Source organism: Mastigoproctus giganteus, chromosome 3 (assembly GCF_048544385.1).
Source record: "Mastigoproctus giganteus isolate SK-2022 chromosome 3, ASM4854438v1, whole genome shotgun sequence".
Lineage (NCBI taxonomy): Eukaryota > Metazoa > Arthropoda > Arachnida > Uropygi > Thelyphonidae > Mastigoproctus > Mastigoproctus giganteus.
This window is the reverse complement of record NC_143577.1, coordinates 229740963-229765042: the sequence shown is the minus strand read 5'-3', so window position 1 is coordinate 229765042 and position 24080 is coordinate 229740963. Positions and strand designations below refer to the sequence as shown.

The 24080-nt window shown below is 36.6% G+C and overlaps 1 protein-coding gene across 5 annotated transcripts in view; it reads left to right on the top strand.

Annotated features, from left to right (window-relative positions):
* The window catches only part of LOC150088826 (uncharacterized), a 518204-nt gene that overhangs the window by 282129 nt on the left and 211995 nt on the right, over positions 1–24080 (top strand). For all 5 annotated transcript variants that reach the window (XM_090369685.1, XM_090369682.1, XM_090369683.1 and 2 more), the window contains exons 8-9: positions 670–898; positions 14045–15080. In XM_090369685.1, the coding sequence (XP_090225811.1) occupies positions 670–898; positions 14045–15080 (1265 nt within the window). The remainder of the gene's footprint in view (positions 1–669; positions 899–14044; positions 15081–24080) is intronic.

The following is a 24080-nucleotide window of genomic DNA, read 5'->3' as shown; positions in this document are numbered from 1 at the left end:
TTGTTATATATGTGATATCTGCTCTGCAGTCAGTAAAAGTTTGATATCTGTAGAAACTCTTTGTTGGGAGCATAAAAATTAATTTAGTGCAGATTAACATTAAAATTTGTTAGGTGAATTATCAAGACAGATTAGTACTCTAATTAAAGAATTTAAGGAAGACTTAATTAAATGCATAAAAGAAAGAAAAATCAGCTATTCTGATGATTTGATATGATAGTGTATGTATAGATATTTTTTTCCCCTTGATTTATTAATTTCATTGTATTTTGTTCTCAGTGAAAGCTTGGTAACTGCCATTTTATTACAATTTATACATACTGAATGCTCAAGTTTTTCTTTTTTTAATTTTGTTGTTGTTGTCGATGGATATAAAATCTGTTTTTCCAGATGAAAAAATTGCAATCTCCATCTGAAACCAACCAATTTAATTTCTACATAAAATATAAAAGTTAAGTATTTATTGTATGAATAGATTGTCACAAGTCAAACTAGCTTACATTTTAAAAAAATATTCCATTTAATTTTTAAATGTGAATTTTTTTTCAGTTGGTAAAAGAAGATATGTAATTTTCATATTAAAATTGTTGTTTTCTTTCTTTTCATGTTGGCTTTGAATTATCCCATGTTTCTGTTATGATAATATTATTGTTTTTTCCCTCTTTAAAGGCCAACTGTTAAAGATCTTTTACAACTTGAGTTCTTTCAAGATGATATGGGATTGAAAGTAGAGTTTGTTAATAGAGATGAGAGCATACAGAGTAGCAGTTCAAAAGTAGAATTGCGTCTGCGTGTTTTAGATCCCAAGAAAAGGAAGGAAAAACATAAAGAGAATGAAGCGATACAGTTTGAATTTGATATAGAATCTGATAATTCAGATGAAGTAGCTAAAGCTATGGTATGCTTGTATATTTATTTATTTATTTATTCTTTAAATTTATAGGCTATAGCGAGTGAAAATAATGAAATTTATTCCTTTTCTAAGAAACAGTAAATGAGACTTGCAGAAACACCTATTTTAACCTCTATCCATCTTAAATGAGATATGAAAAAAAAACCAAAAAAGATAAGAAAAGAATATATGTGCTCATCATTTTCAGAATGCTTAATGGTTTCTGATGTGTTTAGTAAAGGGCATTACATAGGATTATTAACAATTCATCATCTTAATCCAAATCTGTTATAGTCAATGGATGTATAGTTGTTTTATTTTCATCACTATAGTCAAATTCACTGTTTTTCCTCCTTTCTGTCTAATTTGCTATTTGATCTTTAACTTTAGCAGGAGTAAGCCCTCTTTCCTCTAATACTTTTTTTTTGATACCATTAATCCAATTTCCTGGATTAATGGTATCAAGCAAGTATGTTCAAAGCAAAATGGACAGTATAAGCTTAGAGATAGACAGAGTCTGTCTCTAGACTTATACTCCATTTTTGCTTTGAATATTTGTTTATTTAAATTATTCTCTCCCATCATTTCCATATGCCCTAATATTAAGTTTGCTCTGCTTACTTTAGATTGGATATTTTCTTCATTTGTACTATCACCTTGTTATACTTTGTTCGAATAGTTTCATTTATTTTACTTAAAACTCCCATTTCTGAAGATTGAAATTTTTGATCAGTTCCTTTCTTACCCAGTTCTCAACCTACTGGATTAAAATAGGTTTAACAGCTATGTTATAAAAGGCTAATTTCTCTTTTGCTCCAAATAAATTTGTTTAACTGACTTCCTATATTCTTTAGTTATTCATTGCTTAATTTCATGTACCATCAATTCTGCTATGACGTGCATTTTAGCAATGCAAATTTGCTCCAACACAACTGATATGTTAAGGAACAATGTGAGTATAACACGATTTTTGCGTTGGCTCATGCGCGATTTTGTCTGCAATTTTGTTTTGAGTTCACCAGGTGAACTCAAAACCTGGCACCAAGCTTGAACGTAGCATCCTGCACAGCAATACATACAAGTTTACGAATCTTAAATGCCAAACATCAAATGTGAGAACTATATTTCATATTTACTGTAGTTGTAGTGGTCGGATACACACCGTTGTCATTCTCTGTATTCACAAGATAACAGGTGATATTGTAGGCTGAATCATGCTTTCAGTAACTCACAATTTTCTGTTCAAACAGAAATTTGCGAGGCATGATAGCATGAGCAGAGGAGCACATTTCTGGAAGTCACTACCATAAAAGAATAATAATTTGCAGTTCCCAGTTTATTGGGCTTTTCTGTTAGTGTAATCTAATTTTAAATGCGTAGTAAACTTGATCTTATTGCATTTGTAATAACACCGATAGCTGGAATTGTGTGGGTTTTTACGTTGTTATGATGAAACGTGTTTCCTCTTCCATGAAATCTTCAATCATATAAAAAGCATAAATAAATTATCAGAATGTTCTCTTCATCCTATTTTTTTTAAGCTTCTTAAACTTGTTACTCCGTATCTCACTAGTGCAAGTTGTGCATGCCATGTTCATCGTTATTGATTGCTTATCTTTTTTTACTGTTTTAAATTTTACAATAAAAAAATGTCAGTGAACAGAAATATCAATTAGTATGTATATACAGTATTACAGTATTAATTGAGCTATGTAAGTAAGCGTACATAAAGTGTACATATAGATAAAGTGCTATATTTACTGTAATATTTATTTATTTATTAGAAATTTAAGATTTTTTTTTAGCGTTTTACTTTCCAGATGGAACTTTTTTTTTTTTTAAGTGCTCTGCCCTATCCCTATTTTTCCCATAAGCCTTGTTGTTTTTAATGCGCGAAATACTATAACGCAGAGATTTTTAGGAACACATGTACTGCGTTATAGCAGAACTGACTGTATAATCTTCCATCATCATTAATGACTGTTATTAACTTTCTCCAAATGCAGACAAAATAACCAGAATTATTAACTTTCTTTATTTTGACTACAATCCAAATTTCATAACTTTTATTTTTATGCAACAAATTTTCATGTCAAGTTGACAGAAACATCTCTCAATTTATTCAGAGATTCTTAACAATCTTGCATTCTACTGCTTAATAGCACAATATCAACTGCGTACATTAATGATCATGTTTTTATATTTTCCACATTCAATAAACTCTGCCAGTAACTTGCATTCTTTTATTAAATGGTCCATAAAAATTTTAAAAAGAAGCAAAGATAAGGTAAACTATGCTGTAAGTTTAAACTTAAACCTTGTTCCGATGCTTCCTTCAATATCACTATAGATTTTCTATTTTTTATTTCGTTGATTACCCTGATTCCATTTTTTTTTATATTTGGAAAAGTAGTTTTCTAGCATATTTTGTCATATGCTTTTTGCAAGATCAAGTACTAAATACCAGCTCTTGTTATGTTCCCATGATTTTTTTTATAGAATTTACCTTGGCAAATATATGATTCCAACATTCCCTGTTAGCCTGAAACCTGATTATTCTTCACTAAGGTTACATTCAACAATAATTCTAATTATCTTCTCTAAAATATTGCATAGATTTTATCAAATAAAATCTATATAATCTGTGGTAAGGTTTGAAATTCCTGTGTAATTACTACCTTCACCTTTATTTCCCTTTTTGTATATTGGTGTATTTAATTCCTTTTTCTAGTTTTCTTGAACTTGTCTTTTGGAAAACAATTTCTGTGCAATGCGATGCAACGACTGTGACATTTCTCTCTAGCTTTTATTATTTTGGGTGTAATTTCATATACACTTGCTGCTTTTCTATACTGGATATTTTCCTTGGCTTTTTAAACTCAACAAGAGAGAGAGAGAGAGAGAGAGAGAGAGAGAGAGAGAGAGAGAGAGAGAGAGAGAGAGAGAGAGAGAGAGAGAGCATCCAAAATTTTCCCCATTTCTGTCTTTTCTTCTTTTTCAGCAATGTCTTCATCTACTTCACGTAGCATTCATCTGAAGGTTTACTCCATACTTTCGAAATATATGCTTTTCTTCTGTTTGAACTTTGGTTACTCTAGTTCTGATTTTCTTCTTTTGATATTTTGAACTCAGTTCCAAAGAATTTTTAACTTCATTTGCTTTACTTTCTTTCTACATCTTTCCTGAAATCATATTAAGATTTTTCTTTAGCATCTTTCACACATAAATTGGCCTGTTACATGTTTATTTATATTCCAGTAAGGATTTAGTAATTTTATTTGTTAGAAATTTCTTATAATATTTTTTTATTTTCTTTAAGTGTCTCTCAAACTTCTTAGATCTGCTATGGTATTTTTAATTTTGTGTCTTTATAGACCTTTTCTCCAAATACCTCTTTTGGAGCTCCTTCTCTTAAATGTTTGCCATTATTCACGTAAACTAATTTTAGCATAAGAAATGTTATTTATTTGTTGAGCAAGATGGTTTCTATGTTTGGTTATGGACAAATCTGGGTGCTGTTGAATTTTTATCCATTTTAACATTTGATTTTTTTAAATTTTTTTATTTTATGCCTCTTATTTTTGGCATTAATTGCCATTTTTATTTTGCTCAATACAGCACGATGGTCACTTCCAGTTTCAAATATTTTATATTTCATTGTGTCATTAACTAGTTTTGTTTGAGATCCTTTTCTACAAGGTGATTCAATTCTTGTTATATATATAATTATAACAATGGTTACAATAAGTATTATTATTATTATAAACATAATTATAATACAGATTGCAATAAATATTAAAAGTGTCACCTTCCCAAACGTAAGCACAAACTCTTTTCACCATATTTGATAAGACTCAATATTGCATTTGTTATAACTGAAATTTCTGATTCTGTATTGCTAAATGAAAATGCAAATAAAATTTTATTCTCATTTTCATTTATATTGGTATCTAAATTATATTTTCATTTTTGTTTATGTTTATGCTTTTTACCCATTGGCACAAGCCAATGGGTAAAAAGCATAATTCTGGCCATTGGCACCTGATGAGAGGTCGGTTTTGTGGGCAACATCCTTATTTGAACAATTTTTATCTATTTTTAATTATGTATTTTTATTATGCATATTTCATTAGTTATCTATTATCTTCATGCTCTATCTCTCTCACTTTCTTTAACTTTCTCACTTCTCACATTATTTTTTATTAACTGTTCTTTAATTCCTTTTGCTCTCTCCTTATCACTTTATTGTCCATGCAATGCTAGGTTTATCATTTGCTGCCTTGGACTGCACTGGATTACTTCCACATTTTTCTACTTTCTTATTTTTACATTTGTGTTCTATTTAACATAATTATATACAGGGTGATTCACTACCAGTGCGACAAACTTTCAGGAGGTGTAGGGGGCACAAAGACTACTCGGAATCACATAGCATTGCAGGGTCCGAAATGCCTTCGTCATGCGGTAGAGGATGTTGAACGGGAGGTCGCGTGAACAGTGATCCCGCTGGAAGTCAGCATTTGTGAACCGGTTCCCAAAGCAGTAGGATGGACGAGTATTCAAACGTTGAACTGGCCGACATGCACCTCGCGTATGGAGCTGCAGACTGTAATGGGCGCGCTGCTTTGTGCTTGTACCAGGAACGTTTCCCGCACAGCCTTGCTCCTCATCATACGATTTTCGCACGTGTGCACAGGTTACGTGAGACTGGTTGTTTCACGAGAAGTACCATGAATCAAGAGCGAACGACAAGGACGTCAGACAATGAGGAGAATGTCCTACGTCTTGCAGAAGGCAATCCGAGTAAGAGTACTCGAGCGATAGGCCAATGATTGGGTATTTCCCAATCCACTGTATGGAGGATACTGTCAACACACCAAATGAGTTCATACCATCTGCAATGCGTCCAATCATTGGAGCCTGCGGATTATCCACTCCGGAGGACTTTTGCTACTTGGTTTCTTCAACAGAAACGGTTTGCAAATGCTGACTTCCAGCGGGATCACTGTTCACGCGACCTCCCGTTCAATGTCCTCTACCGCATGACGAAGGCATTTCGGACCCTGCAATGTTATGTGATTCCGATTCGTCTTTGTGCCCCCTACACCTCCTACAAGTTTGTCGCACTGGTAGTGAATCACCCTGTATATATATAAATTATTATTATTATTTTTTTGGCATTGACTGGTAATATTATGGAAGAAGATATTCATATCATATCTTCCTCTATAATATTCCTTTGTAATCATATACAATGGATTCCGGTTATTTGGGGTACCGATTAATCGGGACAGCCATTTATTTGGGGCAAATCTTAAAAAACCGAACCCAGTCGAGAAAATAGCCAGGGTTTACTTCACTTAATTGGGTCAGGGAATGACCACCGCATATTCCCGGAGCAATATGGCCTTAGTTGCTAATGCTCCTAAAAACCAAATAACAAACAACAAACAAGCTTAATTGGGACAACATGCTGTTTAATTGGGGCAGGAGACCGCAGCACTGGAGATTACCCTACGATTGTCTCTAACCGTACCATGTGGTTCGGTCGGATTTCTGGAGTTCAACACTATAAAACAATTAGCAGTCACCTCTTTATTGGGCTTTTCTGTTAGTGCAATCTATCATAAATGGATAGTAAACTCAATCTTATTGAATTTGCGATAATACCGACAACTGGAATTCTGTGGGTTATTATGGCGAAATGTATTTACACTTCCATGGAATCTTCAATCATATAAAAAAATTAATTTTCAGAATCTTTTCTTCCTGCTCCTAAAAACTAAATAACAACAACAACTATACATCGTATAGTGAATGGTACTTTACTATGGTGAGTCCATCGTAATGTGATTTGATTGTACAATGAATCAATTGTAAAGCGAGGGTGCATTGTATTTTTAGCTATTTACGCGAAACTTCAGATAATTGGGGCAGCTGCTTAATCCGGCCAAAGTGCACTAGTCCCGACGTGTCCCAAATAACCGGAATCGACTGTGTGTATATATATATATATATTACATTATTTATTAAACTGAATACCAAGGGAATTATACAGCTGATGAATTTAATAAGAATTTGGAATATAAGTATTAGGGGTGAAAATATATACCTATAAGGCCATAGTGCCAAGTATTTAGGTAACCTATATTGGACTTCATTGTTGTTCCCTATAATAAAATAATAAAAATAAAATGATGTAGTGGTAAATTATTGATTAATGGATACATTGAATGGAACTTTAACTATGGCTAGCTCCACTCAATACATCCTTTCAATAATTGGCTGAGGCTATCTGTTTCTGTTTGCCATTTTTCATTTTGTCTAGGTTCAAATATAGTAAGAATATAATTTTTACTCTAATGTAATAATGCAATATATGTTAAATTTAGCAGCAAACTGGCAGAATAACCACTAGCCCGACAGATAACAGTGAAAAAAACTAATAATAAAAATAATGGAAGTGAATCAAAAATAATGAACGTGAGTACCAACTATTAATTGTCATTAGTGCAGTTTATTTGTGTAGTGAAAAGGAAAGGCTTATTCCAAAATTAAGGCGAATAGGAGGAGGAATAAGGATAGCAACAGACCTCAATTTCCCTCAAATTGGTCTAATAGATTTTGAGGTATAAAAATTTAGAGTTACCAAGCTGAAAACAAAAGCATATTATATAGGTACTTCAGATTTACCGGGAGCATAACTGCCCGACCTTTTAGTGAGGATCCTGGTATTACAGTGTGTAGTGATATTTGAAGTAAATTTGAAGAAATTTTAGAATAGAAAAATGCCTGATATAATAGAAGTTTTTTGAATAAGATAAAAATAATATAATATAAAAACATAAAAAAACTACATACTGTAATATCACTTCAAAAAAACTTCTTGTATTATTATTTTTTATATTATTTTTATCTTACTCAAAAAACTTCTATTATCAGGCATTTTTCTATTCTAAAATTTCTTCAAATTTACTTCAAATATCACTACACACTGTAATACCAGGATCCTTACTAAAAGGTTGGGCAGTTATGCTCCCAGTAAATCCAACATATCTATATAATATGCTTTTGCTTTCAGCTTGCTAACTCTAAATTTTTATACCTCAAAATCTATTAGAGCAATTTGAGTGAAATTGATGTCTATTGCTATCCTTATTCCTCCTCCTATTCGCCTTAATTTTGGCATAAGCCTTTCCTTTTCACTACATAAATAAATTGCACTAATAAAAATTAATAGTTAGTACTTTCATTATTTTTGATTCACTTCCATTATTTTTATTTATTTATTTTTTTTTTTCACTGCTATCTGTCAGACTAGCAGTTATTCTGTCAGTTTTCTGCTAAATTTATCATATATTGCATTATTATATTAGAGTATTGAAATTATATTCTTACTATATTTGAACCTAGACAAACTGGCAAATGGCAAACAGAAACAGATAACCTCAGCCAGTTATTGATAGGATGTAGAGTGGCACTAGCCCTAGTTAACGCCTCATTCAATGCATCCATTAATCAATAATTTGCTACATCATCATTTTATTTTTATTATTTTATTATAGGGTACAACAATGAAGTCCAACTTAGGTTACCTAAATACTTGGCACTATAGCCTTATAGGTATATTTTTTCATCCCTGATACTTATATTCCAAATTCTTATTAAATTTCATCAGTTGTATAAATCCCTTGTTATTCAGTTTAATAAATGTAATATATGTTTTACAGACTGGTGTAATGTTCAATCATTATTTTGATGGCATTAATCTGTTCTTATACTCTTTTTCTATTTCGCAAATTCCATATTTCTCTACATAATTTTACATATTTTTACACACACACACACACACACACACACACACACACACACACACACACACTGAGTGATCACTGAATTATGACCACTCCTATGAAAAATGAATGCGACCCGTTGACCACGTGAGGTAGTCGACCTACATAGCATAGATAAGACATCAGTGGTTCAGTAGGTAGTAAAATTCTGAGCATGATGGGTAAAAGGAAGGATTTATCGGACTTTGATAAAAGGATAGATTGTGGATGCTCGACGAGCTGGTGCCTCAGTTTCCAAAATGGCTTTAGGACTGGTGGGGTGTTCAAGAGCCGCCGTAGTTAAAGTGTACCAGGACTGGTGTCAAAATGGTCAAACAACGACCTGACAGCAAAACTGCAAAGGCAGCAAAAGGTTGATCTTAGAGGTGAGTGCCAGGTCCGACGACGCGAACAGGCACAGCACTGTTGAAGAGGTGACTACCCAATACAACACGAGCCACCCTGGAATAATATCTGGCATAACCATGCATCACATGCTTGCACGTATGGGCTATACCAGCAGACCACCCCTACAGCATCCTCTCCTAGCCAAGATTCATCAGCATAAAAGACTTGCCTGGTGCAAAGAGCATGCAAGTTGGACATTAGAAGACTGGAAGGTGGTGTGCTGGTCGGATGAGTCATGTTATTTACTCCACACCGTGGATGATCGTGTATGGATTTGGCATCAACAACATGAGGCTCTTGATCCATCATGCATCAAGCAGGCTGGTGGAGGTGGTTGTATGGTGTGGGGCATGTTTCACTGGCAGGAACTTGGACCACTGGTGCATGTGGAACAATGAATCAGTGGTCTCTGCTATCGTCAACTGTTTGCTGACTGTATACATCCTGCTATGTTACACTTTTTCCCGATGGCAATAGTGTCTTCCAAGATGACAATGCACCGAGCCATCGGGCACTTGTTGTGCAGGAATGGTTTGAGAAACACAGTTCTGACTTCCAGCCTATTGATTGGCCTCCGAATTCCCCTGAAATCAATCCCATAGAGCACTTGTGGGACACTATGGAAAGGCATATTAGGTATCTGGATATACCAATCACTTCCATACCTGCATTGCTGACCACATTACACACAGCTTGCTTGGCCCTACCTCCCGAACACATCCAACATCTTGTTGAATCAAGCCACGTTGGATAGCTGCTGTACTGAGGGCAAAAGAAGGACCTACAAAGTATTAAGTAGGTAGTCATAATTCAGTGATCACTCAGTGTATATATATATATATATATATATATATATATATATATATATACAGGGTGTCTCAAAAATATTGGTACAAACATTTAGGGGAGGTAGGTAACATCTAAAGGAATGTGAATCGCAGAGGAACCCATAACCGGAAACGTCACTGTAAGTTGGTACACGGCGCTGTTCATCAGTTTGCGAGAGGGAAAATTTCTGATTTACTCATTCAAGCAGTAGTTGCTGCACGAAGAGCATGCATTGATATACGAACTGTGAGCTGGCAGACATGCACCTAGTGTATGGATTAGCAGAGGGCAGTGGACGAGCCGCTCAATGAATTTATGGAGAATGCTTCCCAGACAGACATGTACTGGGCCAACGTTTGTTTGCACGTGTAAATTAAAATTTGTGCGATTATGGGTCATTTAGAGGTAACAGGAGTAGTGCGGGCAGACCACGTTCGACGCGAACTTCCGCCATGGAAAAAAGTGTGTTGAATTCCGTCCAGAATAATCCTACTACCAGCACATGTACCGTTGCCTCTGCCTTAGGAGTGTCTCATTGCAGTGTACAGTGGGTCTGGCACGACGATTCCGTACACCCCTTTCATCTCCAAAGGGTTCAGTTCCTGCTTCCTCAAGATCATCCTGCACATGTGACTTTTGCGCAGTGGTTTCTCCAAGAAAGTGTTCAAGACTTGAATTTTCCAGCCTATGTTTTGTTCACGGATGAGGCTTATTTCACTTGGGAAGGCTTATTCAATCAGCACAATGCTCATGTGTGGGCTCACAACAACCCACACGGTGTGCGCCCCCATGTGGCACAACATCGTTTTGCAATAAATGTGTGGGCAGGTATGGTTGGTGACTGCTTAGTCGGCCCATACCTGTTACCATCCCGCATGAACTCCGCTAAATATTGGATCTTTCTTGAACAAGTTCTACCAGGGTTACTTGACGATGTTCCAGCAAATGTGAGACGCAACATTTGGTTTCAACATGACGGGGCACCTGCCCACTATGGAAGGTGTGTTCGTGACCATTTGAACAGGCATTTTGGGTGTCGATGGATTGGCCGGGGTGGACCCGTTGCCTGGCCCCTACGCTCACCTTATTTATCGAGTCTTGATTTCTTTCTGTGGGGGCCCTCAAATCTATCGTGTATGAATCGCCTGTGGTGACGGAAATGGATCTCGGGGCGAGACTCGTTTGTGCTGCTGCTGCTACTGTCAAAGAATGCTGCGTTGGTGTCATTAGCATTAGCATTAGCATTAGCAGAGGCATATGATGCAAGAAAGCAAGCTTATTCAGCATCAGCCAAAAAAAACAAAAAAAAAAAAAAAAAAACCCACTCCCATTTCACCCCTCCGTTCGTTCGAAATACCTGTCCAGTTGAGCTTTAAATTTGTTTAGGCTATCAACTTCAACAACCAGTGATGGAAGTCGGTTCCACCAACCAACCACCCGCTGGCCAAAGGCAAATTTCCGCACATCTATCCGACATCCGTCCTTCCTCAATTTGAATTTATGCCCTCTGAGGTGATTATTCTGAGAAAGATGAAGAATCCCATTGGCATTGAGCATGCTCAAACCATTCAAAGCCTTATACACCTCTATCAGATCACCTCGCCGGTGCCTAGTCTCCAGACTCTGTAATTTGCAAAACTTAAGCCTTTCTTCGTAAGAGCAACCCTTTGTTCCATTTACTAATCTTGTTGCCCTTCTCTGTACCCGTTCCAGCAGCTCTACATCTTTCTTGAAATGAGGCCTCCAGACCTGTATACAGTACTCAAGATGTGGCCTTACCATTGCCTTATACAATGGAATAATCACCTCCTTGTCATGCATGCATCGCGTCTGATGGTGGAACCTTCAAGCATCTGTTGTAACATCATGAAATGCATCCATCTCGTACTCCATAGTTAATTAATTGTTAATTATGTCAAATAAATGTTTGCCACTAATTACTGTCTTGTGTCATTTCTGCTTCTTGTGCCTCTGCTACTACTTTCCCATGACGTTTCTGGTTATGGGTTCCTATGCAATTCACATTCCTTTAGATGTTACCTACCTCCCCTAAACGTTTGTACCAATATTTTTGAGACACCCTGTATATACATACATATATATGTTAAATAGAATAACAAGAAGGAAGAAAAATGGAAAAATGAGGAAGTAGTCTAGTGCATTCCAAGGCAGCAAATGTAAACCTACGCAGAGCATGGACAATAAAGTGAAGAAAAAAAATGAGGGAGGTAGAGAGTAATAGAAGGCAACAAAAAAGAAAAAAAATATGTATAATACAAAATAAATAATTACAAAAATTGACAAAATAAGGATGTTGCCATACAACTTACAAAACCGGCCTCTCATCAGGTGTCAACAGCCAGTATTGCAAGCAAAATAGCGACATGTCTTCATTTCTGAAGTAAACCACAAGTCAAAGGGTAAAAAGCATAAGCATAAATAAAAATGAGAATCTGTACCTCTGTACAGTTAACAGTACCCTTATCAAAAACACGAAGAGGGGTGCGGCGTACAGCCATTGATCATTATTCTGCCCCACATGAAATAAATGAAAATGAAAATAAAATTTTATGAACAAAATTAATTTTTAACAAGGATTAAAAGGGGTGTTTTTGAAAATGGCTTGTGAACTTTACAGCTGACACTATGAAGACGAGAAATTAAAAACTGGAATTGACATCAGAAATTTCTAGAAACATATAAGTTATTACTCTAATCCAAGTAAAGATAAAGAGATTAAAAAATGCAGTAAAAAGTAAGTGGCCTTGGAAAAAATAACTTGAATTATAGAGACATGTGAGGAAAAGATGGTAACACAACTTTACACAGGACAAAACAAAACCAAAATTGAATAGCATGTACCAATGAGATTGTTGTTGTTATTTTGTTTTTAGGAGCATTAGCAACTAAGGCCATATTGCTCCGTGAATATGCGGTGGTCATCACTTAGACCTTTCCGTATTTGGTGGTGACGGGCTCGAACCCCGGTCTAATCAAGAAGCGTGTGCTACGCACTGCTGCTCCTTCCCACCAGGCTACGAAGGCGCCTCACCAATGAGATACAAATATAAAGTTATATGACAGTGGCACCTAGTGATCAGAATTTTGTCAAAATTAGAAATAAGTAAAAACTTAAAGCATACATCTCATAAAGACATCATACTAAATATAGTCATAAACTATTAAATGTACATAATGTATAAGCCTAGAGTAAAAAATGCAAAATAAGATGATAAAGTGGGAGACAGATATGAAAATATTTCCCATTTTTCACTGTAGGCTTGTACATTATGTATGTAGCATACATTTAATAGTTTATGACTACATTTAGTATGATGTTTCTATGTGGTGTGTGTGTGTATTTTTTTTTTTTTTTTTTAGTTTTACTTTTTCTAGTTTTGGCAAAATTTTTGTCACTAGGTGCTGCTGTTGTATAACTTCATATTTCTATCTCATTGGCAAGTGTTATTCAGTTTTGGTTTTGCTTTGTCCTGTGTACAGTGTTGTGCCACCTTTTCCTCGTGTGTCTCTACAATGCAAGTTATTTTTCAAAGGCTACTTGCTTTTTTCTGTATTTTCAAATCTCTTTACCTTTACTTGGATTAGACTAATAAGTTGTTTCTAGAAATTTCTGTTTCCGATTCTAGTTTTTAATTTCTTGTCTTCATAGTGCCAACTGTAAAGTTCACAAGTCATTTTTAAAAAAAAAAATCTTTTAATCCTTGTAAAAAATTTTCATTTTGATTTATTTCGGTAACAAAATTTTATTTTCATTTTTATTTATGTTTATGCTTTTTACTCTCTGGCTTGTGGTTTACATCATAAGTGAAAACACATGCTGTTATTTTGCTTGCAGTCCTGGCCATTAACTGATGAGAGGCTGGTTTTGTAAGCTGTGTGGCAACATCCATATTTTTTTAAAATTTTGTAAATTATTTATCGCATATTTAAACCTTTTTTTTTTGTTTTTTTATTACCTTCTAACCCCCTTCTATCACTCTCTATCTTCCTCTTTTTTTTTCTCGCTTTGTGTGTGTGTGTGTGTGTGTGTGTGTATATATATATATTTTTTTTTTTTTTTCAGGCATTGACTGGTAATATTATGGAGGAAGATACTCGCATTGTTGCCATGCTGATAAGAAACCAAATTTCATCACTTCAGCGAGAAAGACATTTGTACCAACAGCAACATCAACCAGCACATACTACACATGAACAAAGCCAGCAAACGTCTAATCCACAAGAGCACCAGCAGCAGATTAATCAGAATATTCAAGTATCTCAAGTGTTATCAACTTCTGAACACCAAACAAAGTCATCAGTGCAGTCTTATATACAGCCTTCCCAAATGGATTCAATTAACATATCTCAAGATAATCAGCATATTCAAACGCAGCATTTTCAGTCATCTCTACCACAGTTCACTCAGCTTCAGTCTCAGCAAATTCCTCAGATTTCTCAACTTCAGCAGATTCAACAAATGTCTCAGTTTTCACAACCACAACAAATTCAAAATATTCAACTTGGGCAATCTCAGCAGATTCAGCCTGTATCTCAAGTTCCTCAAACTCAAATCACCCAACTCTCACATCCTCAACAAATCCAACATGTTCCTCAGAGTCCCCATCATCATCAAATTCAGCACGTTCCATCTGTGATTTCTCCACATCAGCAAGCTTCTCAAATTCATCATCCACAAGTTCATCAACTGCTTCAGTATTCTTCACAGTTAATTCCACATTCTTCCCAACCTATATGTTACCAGCCACAAGCTATGCAACCTCCTCAACTTCAGCAGCAAAAAATTTCCCATTTGTCTCCCCAACATCCTCACCAAATTCAACAAGGTATCCAGTCACAAGAGTTTTCAACACAGTTGCAAGAATTTCAGCCTGCTGTTCTCCAGCCTCAAGTACAGGATATATACCATCCATCTGTTCACTCTCAAAATTTCCAACATCATTTCCAGCAGCCTGATCTTAGAGAACAACAGTATCCAGAACATCAGGAAATTCCAACATTACATCAGCAGACATCTTTTGAAATTCCCAGTTTAAGTAATGGCAACCAGAATATCATTGATGGTCAGTTACATTCAGAATTATTGTCTGCAATGGAAGGTAACTTAAATTGTATAGTTTACTTTATCATAATTAGGTCAGCTTTTGTCAGAGATTGTAGAATATAAGAATGCTCTCAGATAATTATAAATCTAATTAGTTTCCTTTCACAGCTTTTGTAGATGCATTCTCTTTCATTAAACAACAGTTTGCTAGTTTTCTGTTGTATTAGGGGCATTCAATGAAAAGTTTCCCAATAAGCACAGCAAGTATTGCATCCTTCCTGGACACTGTCATGAATAAAAAGATATGGTGGTTTGTATGCATAGTTTAGTGTTATATCTTTGTTCTGGAATAAGGTATTCAGCAGTTTCTTGTTCAATAGAGTATTCAAGTATTTGCAGCATTACTGTAGCAACAGTGACAATTGATTCTGCTTCTAAAATGTTTAAATTTACTGTCCAGGGAGAAGTGGTTATACCTTGGCATCCAAAAGTTAAGTTACAATCACACAAAAAAATCAACTACTTGTGAACATTGAAATCTGAGCTTGATAGAATTCATGAATTCTTTTGTGGATGATTATTAATATGACTGTATTGAGTTTGAGTAGAAATATGCCACTGTTTTTGTGTATTATAATCATATGAGCATGACTACTTATAATTGAGCAAACAGACCTGCACAATCATGGCAAATTGTTAAGCGCATAGGGTGTATGCTGCCATACTGTTTACAAAGCTGATGAAAGCCTTGGGATAATCAATCCTACTTTCCTACAAGAGCAGTTATTAATGCATATATGGTTCTAGGAGGAGGTTAGTGTGTCTCTCAGATATTTAGCTTCCTGTTTCATTCCAAGCATGCTCAGTCAGATTAATATCCAGAGATGTGGTTACCTGCTCCATCTGAAGAATATAATTTTTACCTGATTCATTTTCATCAATGAAATAAAGAATTTTGTCCCCTTTACTTTTGATCAATTGAGGTGTTTCCTTCAAAGGTGTGGAGATCAGTGAAGTTGTTCATTATGGTGCCACATAAGACCATCATACCATGGCTATGAAGTTTTTTCTTTCCCCTGATGTTAGAGGGATAGGAATGGGTTCCACATTTTTTCCAGAGAACAAAGAATCAGCTTCAATAATGAATCTTGACTCATCTGCTAAGAGAATGTTTGCTTACTGGTTTTGACTCCAGAAGCAGCATTGTCTGCTTCTGGAGCCAAAAAATGCAGAAAATACAAAGTGGTGCAGAAACTTTTCCTATGGCTATTGAGAGAAAGAGCGAGAGCTGCTTCGCTGTCATTTCCCTTTGAATTCTGAATGTTAGAGCCAGATAGGATGGGCCTTCCAAATGTTCTTAATGCTTCTTATCTTGGACCTGTCTGCAATGCCACCTTTCCACTCTCCTGATTATTGCAATTCTTGACATGTTTAAGCTAATATTCTGCCAATAGCTATCTACCACATCTTTCAGACATCTACATTGCTTCATCTACATTGCTTTCCATAGAAGGAGAAAAACTTAATTAAATGTGATGTGTACTGTGTGGTTCTGTTGCAAGTGTGCCCTTTTATAAATTAAATTAATATTTTCATTTATCATGTTACATCAGGATGTCAAATTTTATGTAAGAATTTTCAGAGTTATATGTATAAACAATAGTTATGTTCATAAAATAAAAAGAAAACAAAACATGGTTATAACTTAAATTTTGGATGCCAAGTGTAGTTATAATATGCTTTTAAATGTATGATCTATTTCTGTGGAACCCCCGAAAGCACCCTAAATCCTCATTAGAGGCTGCTAAATTTATATCATTAAGTTCTGATACCTTTATCATGCTGCAGCTGACTGTCTGTTCATGGAAAGGATGTCAATAATAAACTAAGCTGTAAATAAAATGTGATTATCATGTTTTCAGTTGTTGGAGCCCAGTTAGACTGTTAGGTTAATGGCATCAAGTATTATATTTGCTCAGTATGAATGAATGAAGGATAAGTGGTATCTCAGTACAACAAGGAGTTATGCAAGAAGACTGGCCCACTTTGAATCCTCAGTACTGATGATTTTTTTTTTTTTTTTTGAGCATTCATGTGCTTTTATTTACATGGATTGTGTCCTTTTCCTAAATAGAGTATAAGTTAAAATGGAAAATAATTTGTTGTTAACATTTTGGAGATATTTAAGTTATAATCATTTTAGTTAGTAGGAGGAATTCTATGTCACTGTTTTTTTTTTATTTATTTATTTTTATTTGGTAGTTGTTGGTGCATCGGCTTCTGTGGCCATAATGCACCTCCCAAGGTTTTTGCAGTACTTTGATCCAAGCCCGAGGCAGGATTCGAACCCACGACCTTTGGGTTGCTAGGCAGGCACTTTACCCACCCGGCTAACCTGGTCGGCCTATGTCACTGAGCATAATTTTTCTGTGGCACCTTGAAATACTACAGAACTTCTGGTATTTGTGCTGAAGGGAATGGTAACATATAGGTATAATAAATCACTGAAAGAAAGACACTTCACTGTGTGGGTAACAAAGTATAAATATTTAATGAAAGAATAATATAACTGTGCTGATGCCCTTGCAGTGAACTTTATACACTGTAACTTTAGAATAAAATTTAACATAGCTGTAAATTAAAAATTTAAGTTAGAGTTATTATTATTAGTAGTAGTACTGGCAAATGGTGCAAGGAAACAAGCTTATACAGCATCAGACAAAAAATAATAATAATAAATAAACAAATAACCCGTCTCATCTGTTCATCTCTTCTAATATGTCTAATTCTTCCTTAAATTTATTCAAGCTACCCACTAAGGCTACCACTCCACTTCTTGTCCACCAACAACTCAATTCTGCTTACTAAGCCGAATACTCAACTTCTTGCCCACCTTCACTGATTACTCAAAGTCAGAGTCATCTGTCAGGTCTGCTGCTACCTTCCCAGATAACACACTGGGTCCACAAATCGGACCCTCTGAAACTGGTCGAATTATTCTTTCTATGTATAGCAAATTGATGATAAAGTTATTATTATATATTTATGTAAAAATAAGAATAAAGTTGAGTTGTTTTAAACATAAAACTTTGAATTTTCTTTTCAGAAACCCCAATTTTCACACACACACACACACACACACACACTAGACTTTTGATTTTATGGGATAGATGGTAAAAAAAAATTTCTGGATAATCAATTTTAATTAAATTGTATTTAAATGGAAAGCATGCCCCGGACTAGAGCAGCAAAGCAATGTGCACAAATTAGCGAAAGTGCTGTGGTTTAATGAGAGAACAGAGGGGAGTGATTCTCCAATGCATCAAAATCTAAAAAAAATGTGCATCAGGAAGTAACGTTTGCAGATCTCTCTCAAACAGAACATGATCTACCCATGGAGGATGTCTTTGTTGTGTTAGCTGGAGAGAATGTGAAGAAATTAGGCACCAACTCAGTGTTCTGATGAGCGCCTATGAGAGCTTGAAGAGTTGGGTAGATGCCCTCGAAGGAATTAAAATGGGGACCCCCGTGAAGCTCTCAGCTGCCCAATTCAATGCCAGAGCTCTCTCTTGTGCTACAGACGAAACAGCAGCAATCATCAGGGCAGAATGCACTGGTCCCACAGGAGCTAGTTATTGTCAGTGACTCACTTGTCAGAGAAATGGAAAATATATTGTGCAAAAAGGATAGGTGGAATAGGACCAGGCTGTGCCTGCCAGGGGCAAAAGTTGATGTTGTAGAACAGATATCTTTTAAGGGCACAAAAGGTGATATCGTTGTACACGTTGACACTAATGACATTAAGTGTAGAAGATTTGCAGATTTACTCAGCAAGTATAGGTCAGTGTTGAAAAAAAAGTTGCTAGTTACGGTTAAATTTGAAAGTGTCAGAAATTCTGCCCGGACACAATAGGAGGGAGTATATGATGTGAGCCTTGTCAATCAATTCGGCCGTGGAGAGATTGTGCATGGCTCATGGGGTAATATTTTTCTCAGTGTGATCTGTGCTTGTTAACAGGAGAGATTGCTTCTACAGGGATGGGATACACTTATATAGGATGGGTGCATGAATATTTGCTGATGCTATCGAGGCAATGTTAGGTGGGTCAGAAAACTGCTAGCTTGGGGGAGGATTCACAGACTAATAGATTAACAGAAGCTGCAGACACAGGTGGAAATGATTCTTGCACTCCTTCCGTTGGAATGAGCAGCAGCCAGGAAAGCAAGTTGCTGGGAGTCATGAAACAAGTAAATATATGGGCTGTGTTAGAGTAACCAAGAGTAAGAACAGGTGCATGTATACTTACATGTACACCACTGCTAGGAGTATAGTAAATAAATTTTATGAATTTGAAGTGTGGGTACAGACATCTAAGGCAGATATTGTTGGGATATCAGAGACACGGTGTCACTCTGATATAAGGGATGCAGAATTGTAATTTGGGGAGTACACCACTGCTAGGAGTATAGTAAATAAATTTTATGAATTTGAAGTGTGGGTACAGACATCCAAGGCAGATATTGTTGGGATATCAGAGACACGGTGTCACTCTGATATAAGGGATGCAGAATTGTAATTTGGGGAGTACAATGTGTACGTAAAAGATAGACAGGGTAGAAAGGGAGGAGGGATTATGCTGTTAGTTAAGAAACACATAAAATCTAAGGAAGTGCATTCTCTCTTGAACAGGACATAGATAGACAGTGCAATGTTGAATCAGTTTGGTCTGACATAAGCACTGGGAAAGCAAAAGTGAGGGTAGGAGTTTGTTATAGGCCTAATGACTCTGATGAGTAGAATGAACAGTTATACAGAGAAATAGAGTGGGCCAGTAAATCAGAGTGTCTTATAATGGAGGATTTTAACTTCCCAGATATAGATTGGAACTTGTGGGTTGGTCACTTGCACACCAAGGCCTTTGGTGACTTTAGTGGATGATTGTTTTCTACAGCAGAATGTTAGGAGGCAACAAGAGGGAGTAACATTCTTGATCTGATTATCAGCAGTGATTATTTATGCATTAAGAATTTACAGATAAAGGAACCACTAGGTGACAGTGATCACAGTGTACTGATGTGGGATTTACTTAAAGATTTAATTACCATCAGGGGTAAAGGAAAGGGTTTTTGCTTTCTTAAGGTTACTACAGTGGTCTCAGAGAGTTTTTTTTAAATTCTATACAGTGGGATCAACTGATGACGTTACCAACGGTGAATTCCAAATGGGAAGCATTCAAGGATAATTTTGGAAGCTACTAGGCTTTTTGTTCCAACTAAGAAATACTGATCTAGGTTTAGGCCCAGATGGATGTCAAATGAACTGATGAGACTTTTGGCAGAGAAGAAAACTGCATGGGATGCACATTAATTGTCAGGTGACACATAAGCCTATGGTAGATACAAGCTAGTCTGTAATCAAGTCACAAAGGAGGTTAGGCAGGTGAAGATAGATTATGAGAAATCTGTGGTAAAGGATGCAAAGAAAAACAGCAGAGACTTCTTTACTTATATAAACTCTAAAAGAAAGGGGATGAATTAGTTTGGTCCACTTGATATCAATGCTTTGACTGTAGATGATCATTCTCAGATAGCTGGCAAACTAAATGAGTATTTTGCATATACATTCACCCATGAGGAGTTATTCAAGGAGAGAGCCAGATGTTTATCAGACTTTAACAGGGAGTTAAATGATTTTGTAATAACTGAGAGCAAAGTGGAGAAGAAATTGTTGAAGTTAAACATAAGAAAGGCACCTCGGGTAGATGGGATCTATCCAGTTATATTAAAGGAGGTGGCAAAGGAAGTAAGCAAACCCATAGCCATAATTATGAGAGCATCCTTGGACTTAGGGGAAGTCCCCATGGACTGCAGATGTGCAAACGCATCTCCAATTCACAAAGGGGAATCAAAGGGTGACATGAGTAATTACAGATCTGTTAGTTTGACTTCTGTTCCCGGGAAAATAATGGAGTTACTGGAAAGAAGCATTGCAGGATCATCTAGACAAGACAACAGTAATAATTCAGACACAGCATGGGTTTGTTAAGGGGAAGTCTTGTCTGACCAATTTGATTGGATACTATGACGTGGTCACAAAGGAACTAGATGCAAAAAATAATTTTGATATCATATACTTGCATTTCAGGAAAGCTTTTGATACTGTTGCACATGGAAGTCTACTGTACAAATTGGAGCAGTATGGCATTAAGGGCGAGTTGCTACAATGGATAAAAGGATGGTTGAGTGGGAGAAGACAGAGAGTGGTAATCAATGTGATCAAAAAGAGTGGTACTGCTCTACATAGACTAATGTTATTAGTGGTGTCCCTCAGGGTTCTGTGTTGGGCCCATCGTTGTTTTGTATATTTATCAATGATATTGATGAAGGTATATCAAGCTTAAAATTAAAGATTGCAGATGATACAGAGGTTGGCAGGGTTGTTAATAACAGTAATGACAATAGGCTGCTGCTACAGGATCTGAAAATGCTGGGCAGATGGGCTGAGAAATGGCAACTGAAGTTTAACAGTGACAAATGCTAGGTCCTTGAGGTTGTCACAAACATTCTCTCAGATATGCCAGACAAGCTGCACTTGCTACCTGGGAGTCTAAAACACTGATGGAACTGATATTCGGGTGGCACTCAAGTCAAGTGGACCCAATTTCGGCAAAGTCTGGATGGTCTGTGACAGCCAAATCCTCTGCTTGCACCTTCACAATGGTGGGACTGTTAGTAATTCTGGGTATAACTTCCATGCACAAGTACATGGTGGGTGACCACCCAGGGTGTGAACCAATGTAAGCAGGGGTCGAGGTGCGGTGCCCACACCACATGGAGGAACGTCGCCCCTCTATGTTACCAGGCAGTACTAGGTGGTAGATGACTCTCATCAACCAGTGCAATACTACCACTTTGCTTATTGGAGGCTTGACGTGGTGGAACCTATTTTTAGTCTCTAGCGCTAAGTTCCGGTCAACCCTTCCCTATCTCTTCCATCATGCAGTATGATTGATGACTTTTGAGCTTATGATGAACATCGTGGCGAGATCCAATATTCCTACATTTCGAGGGTACAGCTCTAAAACAGTGTTCGCAGGATGGCCGCTAGTTAGTACACCAGACTGAACCTGTTGGTAACTCTCTAGGAGGCTTCCAGATCAGCTAGTGTATAATCTTGCTACCTCTACTCTGCCAGATAGTGACTGGAGGGAGTACGAGTAGTGTGTATGCGGGAAGCATTGTTGAGGCCATGTTATGTCAAGGATCTGGGTATATTTTTACCATGTGTACGCCATATCCAAAAATTTCATTACTTCATACAGCATGTCCCACCTACTTTTTCTTACTATTAGTGAATACACCACAAATTGTTAAACTAATAGAGCAAGCTTATCTGCGAAAAGATGTAAACCTCCCGAGCACTTCCTAATTCATTTCACAAATATACGTGGTCTCAATTCTAATCTTAATGATGTCCATTTCCTCTTGCAGTCTGCCAAAGCCCATTTACTTTTTTTGACAGAATCTCAGTTTTCGGTTGATTTAACTACTGTTCATCTCAGATGCCCAAATCATTCGCTGTAGGATTCTTTTCGGCTCAAAGGTGGTTCTTGTGCATATGTCCGTTCCGATATTCCCTGTGAGAGACTTGGCAATTTGGAATCTACTCTCTTTGGTCTTCTCTGGCTTAAAATCTCTCTACCTCATTGTGTAAAATTCATCTGTTGTCTCTACCGTTCTCCCAACTCCACTAATCACTTGGAGCTTTTTGACTTCCTCTCTTTGCAACTTGACTTTGTCCAGTCCAACTTTCCTAACAGTGAGGTAATTTTCCTTGGTGATTTTAATGTTCACAACTCCAGCTGGCTTCCATTTTCTAGTCACACCGACCCTGCTGGTCGAGATGCTGAGGCTTTTGCAATTACCAATGACCTTGCACAGATTATTCATTTACCTACAAGAATACCGGACAATCCTAATCATACAGCCAACACGCTTGATCTTTTTCTCACAAACAACTCTTCTAAATACACGGTCGAAGTGAGAGGTCCTTTAGACACTTCAGATCCCAACTTGGTGATTGTCTCTTCTCCAATGGAGCCTTTATCTCATGGCTATTCCCAACCTAGTGTTGTTTGGCATTACAAGACTGCAAAATGGGATGACCTGCGAGATTTCTTTTCTTCTTTTCCTTGGTCAGGTTACTGTTTCGAAATTTCTGATATCAGCGTTTGCTCAGATCGTGTCAGTGAAATTATTCTTGCAGGAATGGAATCCGTTATCCCACACTCCACTTTAAAATCTCGTCCTTTATCTAAACCTTGGTTTTCCAATAAATGTGCTAAGGCTGTTCAAGAGAAGAATGTTGCATATCGTAATTGGCTTGTTTCTAATTCTTCAGTTTCATTTTCTGCCTACACCAAAGCTCGCAACAATTGTAAAGCAATTATTAATCAGCCCAAACTAGAGTTTGAACAGGCTAAGAGTAGAAAATTTGCTTCTTGCCCTAATGGTAGCCGAGCATTCTGGTCTCTTGCCAAAGCTATTGGCTGCAACTTTTGCCCATCTCTGCTCCCACCTCTGTCCAAACCAGATGGTTCTGTTGTCACTTCAACCAAGGATAAAGCTGACCTGCTAGCATCCCATTTTTCTTCCAACTCATATATTAATGAACTTGGTAAAACACCTCCCACCATTCCCAACACGCTCCATTCATTGCCTCCTATAGTCTTCCATCAAAAGGATGTGAGAAAGATTTTGACGAATCTTGATGCTAAGAAAGCTCCAGGTCCTGATGATAATTCTCCACTTGTTCTCAAAACCTGTGCTCTTGAACTTACTCCTATTCTTTGCCGCCTTTTTTCACTTTCTTATTCTAAAGGTGTTTTTCCTTCTGCTTGGAAATTTGCTCATATCTAGCCAGGTCCTAAACAGGATGACAAATCCCTCCCATCAAATTATCGTCCCATTGCAATTACTTCTACTCTTTCTAAAGTAATGGAGAAATGAATTAACCACCAACTTTTAAACTATCTAGAAACCTTTCGTCTGATCA